The sequence below is a fragment of the Sparus aurata genome, chromosome 13, assembly GCF_900880675.1.
Source record: "Sparus aurata chromosome 13, fSpaAur1.1, whole genome shotgun sequence".
Lineage (NCBI taxonomy): Eukaryota > Metazoa > Chordata > Actinopteri > Spariformes > Sparidae > Sparus > Sparus aurata.
The window spans coordinates 6,924,453-6,939,689 of NC_044199.1; the positions used below are offsets into that span (position 1 = coordinate 6,924,453).

At 45.3% G+C, this 15,237-nt stretch overlaps 1 protein-coding gene across 1 annotated transcript; it reads left to right on the forward strand.

Moving 5' to 3' along the window:
- Positions 1–4,670: 4,670 nt before the first annotated feature.
- Positions 4,671–9,200, forward strand: LOC115593730 (T-box transcription factor TBX2b-like). Its single transcript, XM_030437342.1, has 6 exons — positions 4,671–5,230; positions 5,582–5,849; positions 6,079–6,225; positions 6,424–6,500; positions 7,042–7,168; positions 9,003–9,200. The coding sequence occupies exons 1-6, from the start codon at positions 4,884–4,886 to the stop codon at positions 9,087–9,089; spliced, it is 1,053 nt and encodes a 350-aa protein (XP_030293202.1). The 5' UTR covers positions 4,671–4,883; the 3' UTR covers positions 9,090–9,200.
- Positions 9,201–15,237: the final 6,037 nt, after the last annotated feature.

The following is a 15,237-nucleotide window of genomic DNA, read 5'->3' on the forward strand; positions in this document are numbered from 1 at the left end:
CGTAAGCACACGTGCCCATGCTTAATGTACGTATTGTGTGTCTGCCAAACCTACTCTCTTCAAGGTGCCTCTGACTCCGTCTCCTCGGAGCTTCGGTGTAACACGAGAGATTAGAAGCGAGATAAGAAGAAATCGTCTCTGTAACGCAGTGACACGTCGCCCGCCCCGTCTCTAAGCTTCCTTCCTGCTCTCGCCGTGTCGTTCATCTCCTCTTACCTTCTGCCATTGAGCTAAGCGAGCACGGTTAAAGCGATGCTCGTTGGGATGGAGGTCAAGCGAGAGCGACATCTAACTTTCGAACACCCTATTGTTTTAACGCTATCTACTGTATCAAGTATGTCTAACTGAGATCCTGACTTCAGCCTCTCTGCTTGTTTTGTACCTATCCCTCCCCGGATGATCCGTCTAATTCAAGTATTATCACAGTTTCACGTTTTGTTTGAACCTGTGAACAGATTGTGTGCCATCAGCTGATTAAAGATGGCCGCCGTACGGGTCTGGCAGGGCATCACAAGGGAAGTAACTAAGAGCCACTTGGTGTCTGCGGGCCGATGAATCCGCATTAAAAAAAAAACATGGCCTTTGCTTGGGCATTAACCGCAATTGACTTGCGGCCCAGCTCCTGCACGACGGGGCGGCAGACTGTTCAAGAGCTTAGAGGCTAAGCGAGGCCAACCGACTGTGGTAAGCGGGTGCGGGTTCAAATCTCGGGTAAACACGTCAAACACCAACCTGAAGCGGTGGATGTAGCGTGCTGTGGCTGCGTAAAGATCTGCAGCCGCATCCAAACGTTTCAGCTGAGTTCTCCCCCCCGACTGAATTCTTGAGTTATGGCCGAAAACATAAGGAAACGGGAGGACAGGAAGACAAGGAGGGAGAAACAGGCTTCTCCTTTTCTTCACCGTCAACCCCTTTGCAATAATGACCTCCAATCACATCCCACTCGCTCACAACACGTGCACTGTGTGTTGCAATGCAAAAATACAAAGGAGGCAGGGATTCGTATAATTGAATACATAAATAAAAGCGTTTTCGTGGTGAAGCATCCTCCCTTCCTTTGCCGCCGTAAATCTCTGCGTCTGGGCCTTACGGTCTGTCGGGATAAACAGACCCATGTGCTGTATCTATCACGTTACTAATGCGATGTCATGATTAAAGCAAGACACCACAGAGCCCGGACAACACTTGAGGTGACCGATCCTGAAGGCCTCTCCGCTCAGCCTCGCGCCCACACTTAAGTTATCTTCCCCTCCTCCTCCTCCTCCCGTTTGTCATTTAGGAGTGCTCTCCAATCCCTTCAGATGTGATTCGTACTTTACAGGCTTGCCCTTTGGATGACTCGCCGGGAAAACCTCCGTGGCCTAACATTCTTCTGAATTTGTCCCAGGTGTGGACTGTGACCAGAGAGGTGAAATTCGCGCACCATCACTCAGATTGATTGCCTCCTTCCTTCCTGTTTCTGGCGCTTCTCTCGCGGCGTCGGACGGAGGGAACGGTGGCACACAGAGACCATCCCTCACAGCGGCGGCGAGTGAGGGAAAGCAGACCGCCGCCACTCCCTTCTTCCGCAACTCCCCGAAACTTCTTTTGCGCGGCGTTGTCGACCTCATGTGCACGCCATTCCTCTGAGTAAATACAGAGGGGGGAATGAAGAGTGATGTCCTCCCTCCATCACGCTTCTCCGAACTCGTCTTATGGCTTTGATTACAAGTTATTACCCTTCACCATCTCGGGAGCCATTCATCATTTGGCGGGACCTGTGAGATCACTTCCTATCCGGAGCCTTCGCTGCCTTGTAACTGTCAAACAGCACTCCAGCTCACCTTTTAGTCATTTTGGAAGCACAGACATTGGCACAGCAAAGAGAAAAACAGCACTCTTTTTTTTACATTATTATTAATTTAAAGTCCACCTATTAGTCTTTTCCATGTGCGATATGGTACAAACACATTTTCACAAAATTTTAACGGACTGAGAAAACAAGCACACATGATTTTACACGGCAAAAAAGATGGAGAAAAAGAAAAAGAGAGGCGACGTAATGAATTGCACTGACCTCAGCCTGTTTACGCAACCGCTTTGGCACGTGGCAAGAAAGAGCAGTGTCGTAAGAAAAAAAGTACCCAAAAGTAAAGATGTTGTGTTACAACATTACTTTGGTAAAAAAGCGAAAGTCACCCACACGAATAGTACTCGAGTCTTTAAGAATCTGATATCAAATGTACTTAAAGGGACACAAATGTTTTAGTTTTGGAGAAGAAAATAAAACACAGAATGTTAATATTTACAATTTCTTTTTTTTTTTCACAACTGCGTAAACAAGCTGTTCTCAGAGAAAAATAATGTCCCCAGAACACTTTTTGAAGCTAGAAAGGTGGCGGGGTCCGCCACATATAAACAAAGTAAAAACATTATGAAACTGTGTTGTCCTTCAATGTCAGTTTGTTTATTTAGTTTATTCAGTCTTATTCTGTCATGAAAAGAAAGAGGAGTAAGTTTATTGAGCTTGTTTAGGCATAATAAAGAGTAAGAGGTTAGCCAAAAACTAAGTAACAGTAAATCATACATCTATCATTATTGGCAATCAGTGGGTTTTTAATTTTTCTTTTTTTTTAAATAGTGATTGCAGATAAAATCAATGAATTTAAAGGCAAAGTAACCAGTCACTAAAGTTATAAAAAAAAATAAAAAATGTAGCAGAGTTTAAAAAGTTTCAGATTTGCCTCCAAACTGAGGTAGAGTGGAACTATAAAGTTGCAGAAAATGGAATTACTCGTGTTGAGTGCAGGTACACTACTGGAGTAAATGCACTGAGTTTCATTCTACCAATGAGAGAGCATGTTTTGATTACTGACTAGTATCATATCCAACCTAAGATAGGATGTGACAAAAAAAAAACTCAAATGAATGAAAGTCTGGGATCATTGCCCAAAGTATGTTCAATTTTGCCCAGCAGATGCTTTCAAAAAATAGACATTACATTTAAAAGATCATAATAAAGCTCCCAATCTGCTTTAATTGTGTGAGGTAAAATGCTCTTTAAATAAGTCGGATCCCTATATATATATTTTTTGCATCTTAATTGTCTTTCTAGTGTCAGTGTGACAGGCAGAGAAAGAAGCAGGGGCGGTTCTGGGCAGGGGGGGGGGCCAACAGGGGCCAGTGCCCCTGTAACTCTGAGTCTGGACCCCCCTGTGGCCCCCCCGACAGGGAGTCTGCATCAATAATACAATGACAGATTTCTTGCAATGATGTGGTTTTGAAGGGAAAGGCAGAAATAAAGTGTCTCAGCAGTTTACTACCCAATCAAAATTGCTGAAATTGTAAACACTGTTTTGTCTGAATGAGGGATTTATCTTTTTTTTCCGGGTTGTATGTGCCCCCTAACAAATAACCTGGCCCCCCCTATTAAAACTGGTCTAGAACCGCCACTGGAAAGAAGTCAGTCAGTTAGTGAAACCTGGGGTCCTGTAGTGCCAGTGAGCAACACATTACAATAACATTTACTGCACTAATGGTCACATCAGGGGTCAAAGTCAAACTCTGTATTCTTCGGGGGGGAAGGGCTTCTCTGCTTCGCTCGGACAACAAACGGTGATTGTATAAAATGTTCAAATGAGAGCCTTAACTTTCCTCATCATCTCGTTAAAGGGACTCAACCGCTGGAGACACACTGGTGGTGGTGGTGATCTCTGCAGAGGTCATGCGTCATATTGCTGTCATCTCATCTTGAGAGCCATCTGACTTTTCCAGGGACTGTTAACAAAGACTATGAGGGCAAAGGAAATGTGCACGTGAACTAGTTGTATTTACTTTCAATTACAAGGGTGCCGAGAAAACGTGAAGTGCATTTGAATAAAAAAAAAATGGTCTTTTTTTCATGACAACTGCAACTGAAGGATGAATTATTGAGAACCTGTGCACGTCTCACCCCCAAGTCAGTTTCAATGCTTCTGTATACAGCGACAGGGACTATAAAGAACTACCTTTGTAAATTAAAAATAAAAAAAAAGTGCAGCGGAGAAAAAAAAAGCCTTCATCGGCCTATTCACTTCTTGTTATGACTCCAGGCTTTTCATCAGTCAAGTGCTGCTTTTATTTGGCTCCTTGGTCTTGAGTCGTGTGCGTCCTTTAACTTCAGGTCCCCCCCCCCCAACCCCAGCCCTCGCTCCGCAAAAGACAGAAGGGGGGGAGAAGTGAGCGGCGCAGACTCCACTTCAGGCTCCAGCAGTAAAGAAAACTGGAGCAGGCGACTTGAGGATTTGGAGGGTTGCCTAGATGTGAAGTGACAGGAGAGAGAGCTGCCTCATGGTGGGACGCCAGCAAACCGGCGCCAAGTCCGCCTTAATTAACAGATTCGCGCGTTCCCACTTACTAACAATCGTGGGTGACGCGCGGACGTGTAGATTCCCAGGAAAAGTCGCCGTCAACGCTAATCATCACCTGTCACCTGCCACAACAAAAAAATTGACAGACAAATACGATTACTTTAATTTTTATTCGTATCAGTGTCATTACAATTAGAGCTTGCCATTCGTTCACAGGCTGCGCGTTTTTACGCACACACATTCAAATCCCGGCTTAGAGCCACGCCCAGTGCTCTCTAGTACACGGGGAAGTAGCTTCTAAGAAATCTGGCTCGTTATTGTGGCTTGTGCCGGGGAGGAAGGAGTGCGTAAACACCATCTCCCTGCCTGTCGCTGTCCTCACACTCCTCGGTGCCGCTGCGCTCTCCGCGGATGGTCTCTCCTCATCCTCGCCTGCGCCCCCTCTTTTCAGATCTCTTTGCCATGTTTCAAAACTCTTTAAAAAAGTTGCGGTTTGGACGGGGACGCCCGTGCGCCACCACTTCGTAGTATCGACCTGTCGGATCGGATGTCCCGATGAGAGATCCAGTTGACACAGCGGCTGCCATGGCTTACCAACCTTACCAAGCTCACCGATCGGCCGCCTTGCCCCTGTCAGCCTTCTTCGCCGCCGCTCAGCCGTCGTTCTTCCCCGGGCTGACTCTGCCGGACCTCTCCTCCCTGTCCGAGCCTCTGTCGGGGCACGGCGACGCGGGGCTGCACGCCGCTCTGGGGCGCCAGCAGCATCACCCGCCGCGGTCCTCGAAGAGCCTGCAGCCGGAGGATGGGCCGGCTGATGAGCCGAAAGTCACGCTGGACTCGCAGAATTTGTGGAGTGAATTTCACAAAAGGGGAACCGAGATGGTTATCACGAAATCAGGAAGGTACGTGAACTAAATGAAAGTGTCTTTTACTGGACAGGTTAGTTTTTTTCTTATGTTTAGCTGCAGAGAAGACAAATAATGTATCATGCAACAAAAATGATGCTCAGTAAGTTCATATAAAATGTTCAATGATTCACATTTTAGTCAATGAAAAGGCGTCGAATCTTCGTCATCAGTCCTTAAATGTAGGTTGGGGGCCACCAGGGCCCTTTACCTGATTCTAGGGGCCTGATTCAGTTAAAGCCTTGCCTGCTTATAAACTGTACATTCCCACTCTCATATTAATGATCACATGAACACAAAAGAAAGCCTCTGACCGTAAGCCAATTTGTCTCTAATTGTTTGCTGCAGGAGGATGTTCCCGCCTTTCAAAGTGCGGGTGGACGGCCTGGATGAGACGGCCAAGTACATCCTGCTGATGGACATCGTCGCTGTCGACGAGTGCCGCTACAAGTTCCACAACTCCCGCTGGACGGTGGCGGGGAAGGCCGACCCGGAGATGCCCAAGCGCATGTACATCCACCCGGACAGCCCGTCCAAGGGGGAGCAGTGGATGAGCAAGCCCGTGGCCTTCCACAAGCTCAAGCTCACTAACAACATCTCGGACAAGCACGGATATGTGAGTAGAGACTTCAGTTTCCGTGGCGTGCAGTAGAAGGCTGTTGATAATCAACTGCACATTTGTCAAATTTCTAGTCAAAATCCCCTCAGTAGACTCTATGAGAGACATGCTCAACTAGAAAGTGAGAAAGGACACTTGTTTGTCAAGAAAGACCATTTTTCAAACTTATTTTTAAGGAACATGTCAAAATGAGTTGTGTTTTTTTTGTGTGTTTTTGTTTTTCCAGACAATTTTGAATTCAATGCACAAGTACCAGCCCCGGTTTCACATCGTGCGAGCTAATGACATAATGAAGCTTCCGTACAGCACCTTCAGGACTTATGTCTTTCCGGAGACGGAGTTCATCGCTGTCACTGCGTATCAGAATGAAAAGGTAACCTTCACCCCCTCCAATCCCCTCAACACCCACTGATGCACACACAAGAACTAATCTAGTCGTGTGTGTCGCCGGGTGTCTTTCAGGGTCAATAGGCCTGAAAAAGATGCTCTTAAGACCCTGGATCTGTCCTGCCGTGCGCGGAGCCGTCCTCATGCCACCACTAACGTAATGATTTTGTCTGTTTTTCGAAAGATTACCCAGCTCAAGATCGACAACAACCCCTTCGCCAAAGGATTCAGAGACACTGGAAATGGGAGACGAGAGAAGAGGTACTCGTTTTGCCAAGAAAGTGTCATAATCTTAAAGGATAGGTCAAATTCAGTGGTCGTCTCCTCACCTCATGCTGATGGAAAAGTCGTGTTAAGTTTTGAAAGTCCACACAACATTTCTGGACGGCATTTTCCTGAACAATTAAAGTAGGTGGGGACTAAAAAAACAACCAAAAAGACATAAAATGGCTCCATAGAGTTCCTAAGGATGTGATTCAAGTCTCCAGAAGATTTGAAAATACTTTATTTACACCCATGACGCACGGGCGAGCTTGTACACCCACTTCAGACTGACACTTTTATCGTTCAGCTGGATGGGCTGCATGGAGCCATTTGAGTTATCTGAGTCCCCATCTACTTCAGTTGTTTGGGGAATGTTGCAGCAGAATGTCGCCGTGAAGCTCCAGACATGCTTCGCCGATTCCTGAAACTTCTCACGACTTTCCGTCCGCCTGAGGATGAGCTGATGTTGACTGAGTGTTCATTGGATAAGCCCTGTACGGGTATATCTGTTAACCTCATCTCTACTCTTGATCCGCAGGAATAAGCAGTTAAGCTTTTCCTCACTGCATGAGAGCCAAAGCAGAGCGGACCGGGACTGCGGCGATTCAGACGACTCGTGCGAGCAACCCGGTACCAGCGACCCGTTTTATTCCCCTCGGGAGATGGTGAGCAGCCCTCTGATGTCCACGCCAGCCGGTCAAGGTGGGCTAACTGACAATGTGATGTGTCGTTTAGCAGTCATGTGATTTTTTTTTTTCAGTAGGACCCTCCCTTTTTCTTTTTCGAGAGTGAACCTAATAGGCCTTTTTTTTTTTCTTCATAGCAACATATTTAGCAAGTAACGTGTGTTACCAATAATATCAGTTACTCAGTGACAGTGTGACTGTGAGCTGGCATGAACAGTATCCAGACCCTGAACCTGAAGCAGCTTAACAGAACTAAGCCCTGGTTGATTTTATTATTCACACCTGCCTTCGCCTACTGCCACACGTCAACATGTCTTTGTGAGTAAGAACTCCCAGTTGCCTCGTCTCGAGGTCACTGAGTTTCCTGAATGGGTTTTTCGGTTACGTGCCTGAAATAAGGTCTGAGGTTAAAGGTGCACTATGTGAGATTTTTTGTTAAAATCACTGAAAAATAAACAAATTGTCGACAGAAAAAAAAAAAAGAATTCTGTTTTGACTTTATGACGTCTTCGAATTGTGCTGCGGTGATATCTGCTGAGATTAGCATGCTAACCAGTTAGCGGCCCAGCACTTAACTGGTGCTCCGAACGCCTCGTCTGGAGTGCTTGCTGCACAGCTAACTGAGCTAAAATGCTAACGGCAGTTGCAATCATACGTTCGCTCTGGTGATACGCTGCCCTTATTCGTCATGAGTGTGACTTCCACAGGTGGCCAACTCACGCATATTGCAGCTTTAAGATGTTCACGTCTCCCCAGTGGCGTTTCTAGACCAGTTTTAATAGGGGGGCCAAGTTGGGGCCGGCTTTTTTGTTAGGGGGCACATACAACCCGGAAAAAAAAGATAAATCCCTCATTCAGACAAAACAGTGTTTACAATTTTAGCAATTTTGATTGGGTAGTAAACTGCTGAGACACTTTATTTCAGCCTTTCCCTTCAGAACAAAATCATTGCAAGAAATCTGTCATTGTATTATTAATGCAGACTCACTGTCAGGGGGGCCACAGGGGGGTCCAGACTCAGAGTTATGGGGGCACTGGCCCCTGTTGGCCCCCCCCCAGAACCGCCCCTGCGTCTCCCGTTACGTAAAACACATCTGATAACGCGTCATGTTTGAATTTACAAAGCGTGGAAGTGCAAGCATCTTAAACTCGCGCTTGCCACAGAGCTTAATTTCTGCGATAATAAAAAAGAACGGTCAAGAAATTTGTCTTGAAAGCTCGTAAGCTTTCAACCACATATCATCAGGTATCAAGTAAGATATTTTTTATTATTCTTTTAAGGTCAAGAATAGCTTTTATTAATGAGGCGATCAAAAGACACAACGTCTCTAAGAGTTGGGGGAGATGTGGTGACCTCATTGAGTCATTCTCTTTGTTTTGGCACTTTCGCTGTTGTTGGACAGACGACAGAGAGACGGGAGGTACGGGGCGGGGGGGGGGGGGAGTATGAAACGTCTCTGGCAGGGTTTTAAACCGGGGGAGAGGAAATGCATCTTAACCACTCGAGCGCTCAGATGGCAGTGATGTGAACTCGTAGTGAAGTGGTTCAGATGTAGCCCCTCGACCTCATTTCACTGTCTGACTCAATTTGTCAAAGCAAAAATAGTTTGCCTTAATGAGTCAACTGTTCGTTTCTGGCGCCTTGGGGGTTAGTCACACTCGCACGCTGTCTAGTTCATGCCTCAGGATGTTTGCACCAAGTCGTCCCTCTCTCAAGAGTCCACTCTAAAAATAAACAGTACTAACAAGGCAGACATATGCTCGTCTTGCTTTTGACTACATTTGATGAACTTTATATCGTTTTTCCCGGCAGATGAGAACAACATTGGAAGCGATTCAGATATTGATCTCCAAGACGAGGACGCTGCTGAAGCCAGGACTGAACATGCGTTGGCTTTGAGTCAGAGGAGCGAGGAGACACCGTGGAGCAAGTCTGCTCTCAGGAAGAGCAATGACAATCAGGACGCGACGAAGGAAAGGACGAGTTTTCGAACGACTGACGACATGTGCTCCGTGGAGATCGATTCTGCGAGGAAGCGCTTGAGCGAAATGGTGTCACAGGGCTCCTCATCCCTTGGCGCTGCTCACCTTCAGACTTTGGATTTCTCGAGTGCGGCCAGCCAACAGTTCCTTAAGCTCGGGGCTCCGTTGTTGTTTCATCCTGGACAGTTGCCGGCCAAGCCAGAGGCTTTTTCCAGCGCGGGTGTTGGACATCTGTTTTCCTCCCTGCCTGGAGTAAATAACCAAGAGAACGGAGGCCTTTCGTCTCAGAGCCTCCCTCCTCCATCTCCCTTCATATTTCACCTGTCACAGCACATGCTGGCATCTCAGGTTTGCACTTTAAACTTATATTATAAGGAGGATGTTGGCTGCATTCATAGACACAATCAAGAGCGTATTTTATCACAGAGACATTTACCAAGACTTTAATGGCATTGAATGCCTAGTTTTTTCAGAATGATATTCAGTGCGGAAGCTATGCGGAAGAGGCCCCGCCGGAAGTCGAGCGTTTGTGGTTTCACGCGCCACTGAGCAGCTTTCATAGAGATGAATGTGGCTGTGCCTTGAGGCTGTGTCCACTCGTACTAGGTCCGTGGCAGCCGCCATCAGCTAGTAAGATCGGCACGCTATCATGCAGATATTTGATCACATTCTGTCCATTTTGTCTCCCACTAAATTCTTACACATCGCACCGTTCAAGCAGGGCCCAAGGGAAAACCGTTTACAGTGAGGTCTGTGGATTATCCAGAACAACTCTAAAGATCTAATATATTAGGGTGGCAGCAGAAGACGTCAGAGATAATGTCTGTTGCATCTCTCGAAAAAGGATGAAAACAATTTTTTACGGTGTGGTTCACCGGACCTTTTTGATTGTACAGCAGAGAGACGATTTCTTTATAGCCCCAAACTGCTTAACAGGGAGAACCTGGATTGAGAAAGGGAAATCCAGTTTGCCAGTATGGTGGGGGCGTATGGGAGGCCGGTTTGAAGTTTGGGGGATTTGAAGTAAAACGCACGTAAGAAGTCGGACTGAAACTGACTGACAGTTGTGCGGCGTGCAAATCTTCATCAAGGCACACACCACATTTGCGCTAATTGCCTAATCAAGGCCAGCGGTCCCGAATCTGCAGGGGCTCAAGAGGTGAATCTGAGGGGTTTGGAAAATGATTAAAGAGCAAAACGCTGCTTAGTAATCTTAATTTCCTTGACATGACACCTGCGATGAGAGGACACAATAGGACGTGGTGTTATATAACAGGGTCACAAGCTGTTTGAGCAGACGTCACTGTAAACTGGTCTAGTCTCTGCATTCTCTTGGCTTCCATACAGTTTTCTGTGCCATACTATTCCCACGTTCCCTAAAAATTTCCCAAAGAGTGAAAATTGGCCACTTAATTCCTCGTTGTTTTTCTCCGAAAGACACCTGCTGTTTGCAAAAAAAACTGGATAATGCGACCTCAGAATAATGTAATGCAACTACTCTTTTCTAACACCTTGGAATTCCAATATAAAATGACTTTAAACTACCTCAGACCACAGCGGCATGCACTGGATTGTATCTTACGATAAATACCAACGCTGCGAATTTCAGGAAAGAGATAAAGAAATAAAAGAGACTTCTAAATTTAAGTTGTGTGAGCTAAAAAGTTTTAACGACTTAAAATGATCAGTCTGCTTTGTCATTTTGAGGCAGTCAGTTTCCTCATTTGAAGTGGGATCCCTTTGTGTATAATATTTGAAAACCCGAAGTTAGATTTGAATTTCATACAAGATGTGAAAGTGTAGCGAGATCAGAAAATTCATGCTTTGCTGACGAAGTTAACTTTTTTTTCCGTTTGTTTATCTGCACAGGGACTCTCACTGTCGCCCTTTGGAGGATCGTTCTCCTATCCGTACCGCTACGTGGCAGCACCGGCCGCTCTCCCGACCAGCTCGGTGACATCCTCGCTGTCCAGGAACAACTGCTTCCGAAGCCCTCGGCCTTGGTTGCGATACAACCCTTATCTGTTCCCCACTTCTGTCACCACGAGCCAAAACCTGCTTATAGCCAGGTCGCCTGGCATGTCAAACTCTGAGCTGTCTAAATCGGGGAGCAGGGAGTCAAGTCCAGTGTGTGATAGTCACAATCACCGAACCAAGGCCAAGCAGAAGACGGCGCCACCCAAAAACATTGTTAAGAGCTCCACACATGAACTGCAAAACATACGTAATCTTGTGAGAGGACTTGATGAACCACTTTCTCCACAGTAGACTCTATATATATATATATATATATATATATATATATATATATATATATATATATATATATATATATATATATATATATATATGTATGTATATGTTTATATATATATATTTTTTTCACATGAGGGACACCGATTGAACACACAAGTTAATGATGTTGCACGTAATCTTCACCTAAAAATAAATATCAGAAACTGTATGTGTTGCTGCTATTTACACATGTAATTATAAACCCACCATGGTGATATGGGCTTCATTACATTTACTTTAAATTCAGTGTTATAAAAGTCCTTTCGACGCTTATGAAACAATGTTTATACGTCACCTTATGTGTCATCAGGGTGCCTTTTAATTTGCAAAAACACGATATTAATGGGAAACAATTCAAATGAAATACGCTCATTGGTGCTCCTTGAGGGGGGAAACAAGCTATGCAAAACTCAATGCCCAAAGTGGAAAATGTGCCATCAACCCCATCACCAGGATCAATGATGGCAGTAAGTAGCAACTGAACATTTCTTTACCTTGTGACGAAACCGCGTTGAGGCACAAAAACCACTCGGTTAGGGTTAGGGGCACGATCGTGTTTTGGCTGAAAAATACGTGTTTCGGGCGCCACAAACACGGCTTGAGTATCCCTACTTCCTGCTTTTACTCACCACAGACACTGCTGGAAATTGTCACGAGGTCCATTTAAAAAAAAAAAAACATCCAGCCATTTCACACTTACAGTTGTTGAAACACAGCCTCGACACTGCGGCCTGTGGCCTTGCAAGCTTTCTCGCCTGTGGCTCCAACCGCCAGCGTCACCTCCACCTCCTGGTCATAAAAGTCAGGTCATAAAACATGTTATGTAAATGTGTTATGAGACGTTTTGTTCGAAATGCCGGTATAGCACGCAGCCTATGACATGCATAGATGTGAACGTATGAGTGGTTTGCAGAAGAATTAAAGCAACATTACGTACAAATTGGCATTTTTGTGCGATTAGGCCCCCCCCACAGTGTCCGAGCTGAACGCCACTGTCGTAAGAAAAACAACAAATCCCAGGTGTGTAGCAATTTCATCGTAACAATGTTGTGTGTTGAAACCTTGTATGTTGAAGTGAACATGTATGTGACCTGTGATCGGGCCCTCTCACTGAATAGTGCAGAAACAAGCGATAGAGGGGCGGAGACACCATTCACCCCATTACAAGTCACTGTAACATCACAATGATTATGAAACTGTTCATTTAAGGTTAAAAAAGTTACGTAATGTTGCTTTCACTGCCAACATTTTATCCTTGGGGCGGGGCGTGCTCAGCAGAAGGACAATAACGTGCTTTAAAGGTGCAATAAGCAAATGTGGAGGGTTGATTTGTTGAGTCTCATTCTTCGGTCGTGGCAACTATCTTACATATTGCACCTTTAAAAAATGAACAAACACACTTTCTATTGCTTCACTCCAAATAATGATATGAATATTCTGTCGTTTAAGCTTTCAGATACACATAAAATATGTCTGAATACTGTAAATAATCCCTGTTGAACCTGTCATTGAGGTGTGAGGAAGTAATATATCACCTATTCACAGTTTTTTTGCATTTCGTTGATGTACCGAAGCCGCCGTGGAGGGAATAAACTCAGGATTCATTTCTCTTAACCAGCACACACACACACACACACACACACACACTGACACAATGTCTTAAATCCGGCTGGTTGACTGCCAAATCATTCAGGTCAATTGTTTTTTTTTTTTTTTTCTGCGTGTCCTTTTTAACAATTTGAATAAAGACGTTTCACATTTCATGCAGTTTATCGCACTGTTTATAAAATATGGAAATCACGTGGTTGATGTTACATTGCACATTTAATCCCCCCATAACAAGTCAGGTATCACGAAACTTTCGCACTTCATAAAAACTTGATGACCTGCTGTGCTCAACACACCGCTCTTGCCTGCTGTTATTTATAGCCTCGCCCCGAAATGAAGGCAAATCCCTGTTCACGCCGTACGAACAAGGCTCCCTCACAAACCATTTGCGAATATTTCATGTTACAGACCATCAAATATTAACTTCTAGACACACATGTGTTACAGTTGTCTCAAGAGCTGGACCGGATTCAAGAGCTGGATTTGTATCGGGATCTGTCCGGATGTTAGGCGTAATCCTTTTGAGTTCAATTAGCTGTTTGGCCATGGCCTTATTTACCCCATGCTGGTTTCTGTTGTTGGGAGATTTGCGTGGGCCTTGACCTTGGCTGCCATTTTTAACCACACTACTCTATCTTGTCGTCTGAGGGAGCACTGGGAGGCAAATGGGACAAACGTGGCAATGCGCCACATGTCAGCCACATCATGGCACTGATGCAACATCTCTCTCTCCAAAAAATGACTGTTTTAGAACTGGCAAATTGAAACGTGGCACCGAAGAATTACACTTTTGTTTTCATTCTGTCGCCTGCTCGTCGAGGCGTCACTGCTCGCCGCGCTAAAAAGCGGCGGCATGCGACAGCCGCCGCGGCCGCGCCCTTGGCCACGGCGACGGTGGCTGAGCAATAAAAGGTGAAGGAGTGAGTCCTGTGCACTTCATTTCACATGCATGAGTGCGGCTCACTGCCTGCCGAAGCGAACTCCCCAAAACATCTCTGCTCGTGACAGCAAAGCCACACTTGAGTTGCTAATCCCTCCGGTCCACCCTGAGATCTTTTGAAGCTGCACCAAAAAAAAAAAAAAAAAAAAAAAAACTTATCGGGGAATACATAGAGGACACATTGGCTCATGCGGTCAATGTTTTCGAAAGTTTTCTCGGATAGTGAATGACCTTTCCACGTGCTGCAGATTTCACAGAGAATTGCTGACAAATGTTCATGCAAACACATTTTACCTCGGGTGTAAAAAGGAGGTATATGATATGCGCAGTGGCTCCAGTACGCCTCTAGGGCTGGGTACTGAACTCTGTACATTTGAGGGTGCAGACCCGACGACATTGGATCACCTGTGGGACAATCTGTGGGTCATACTTTGAATACTTCCCTGTGGCTGCTGGTACAAAACGGTGGTCCTTTCTTCCAATTTCCCCTTGTTAGGTGTCATTTATGAGTATTATTAGATTTTTATCATTATCATTTCATTTCCTAGTGGTTATTCTTTTAAGTATTATCATTTTAAATAAGTATTTTTGGGGGGCTTTTATTGATAGGACAGCTCAGCGATGATAGGGAACAGGATGGGGGGTTGGATGACACGCAAAACAAAGGCCGACAGGTCGGACTCGAACCCCGGGCCGCTGAGGCGAGGACAAGGCCCCTGCACATGGGACGCCCGCTCCACCAACTGAGCCAATGGGCACCCCCGATCCTTCTGTTCTCTGTTGATAGTTATTATTGTCGCTGGAATCTGTCAAGACAGGCAATCCACTCTCACAGGTCCGTATATGAATCATTACCCCTGACATGACACGGCGGCAAAGCACCATGGTGCATCAGGAGCAACACATCCCCGGACGGTGGAGGAATACTCAGCATATGACAAATAATTTGAAAATAACAAATATAACAAAATAATTTCCCAGTCTGGGATCATTAAATTAATTCTATCTATCTATCTCTCTATCTATCTCTCTATTTATCTATCTATCTATCTATCTATCTATATCGGCGCTCTAAATTTCCTCCGGAAGTTAGTCCTGAGGCATCTGAAAATGTCAACACAGATGGCTGAAAGACATACACTATGAATAATGCCCCTAACAGGGATATCATCCAAAAAGCCTGTTAGCATGAATAAAGCATGGAGCGTGTCCTGGGGGGTTT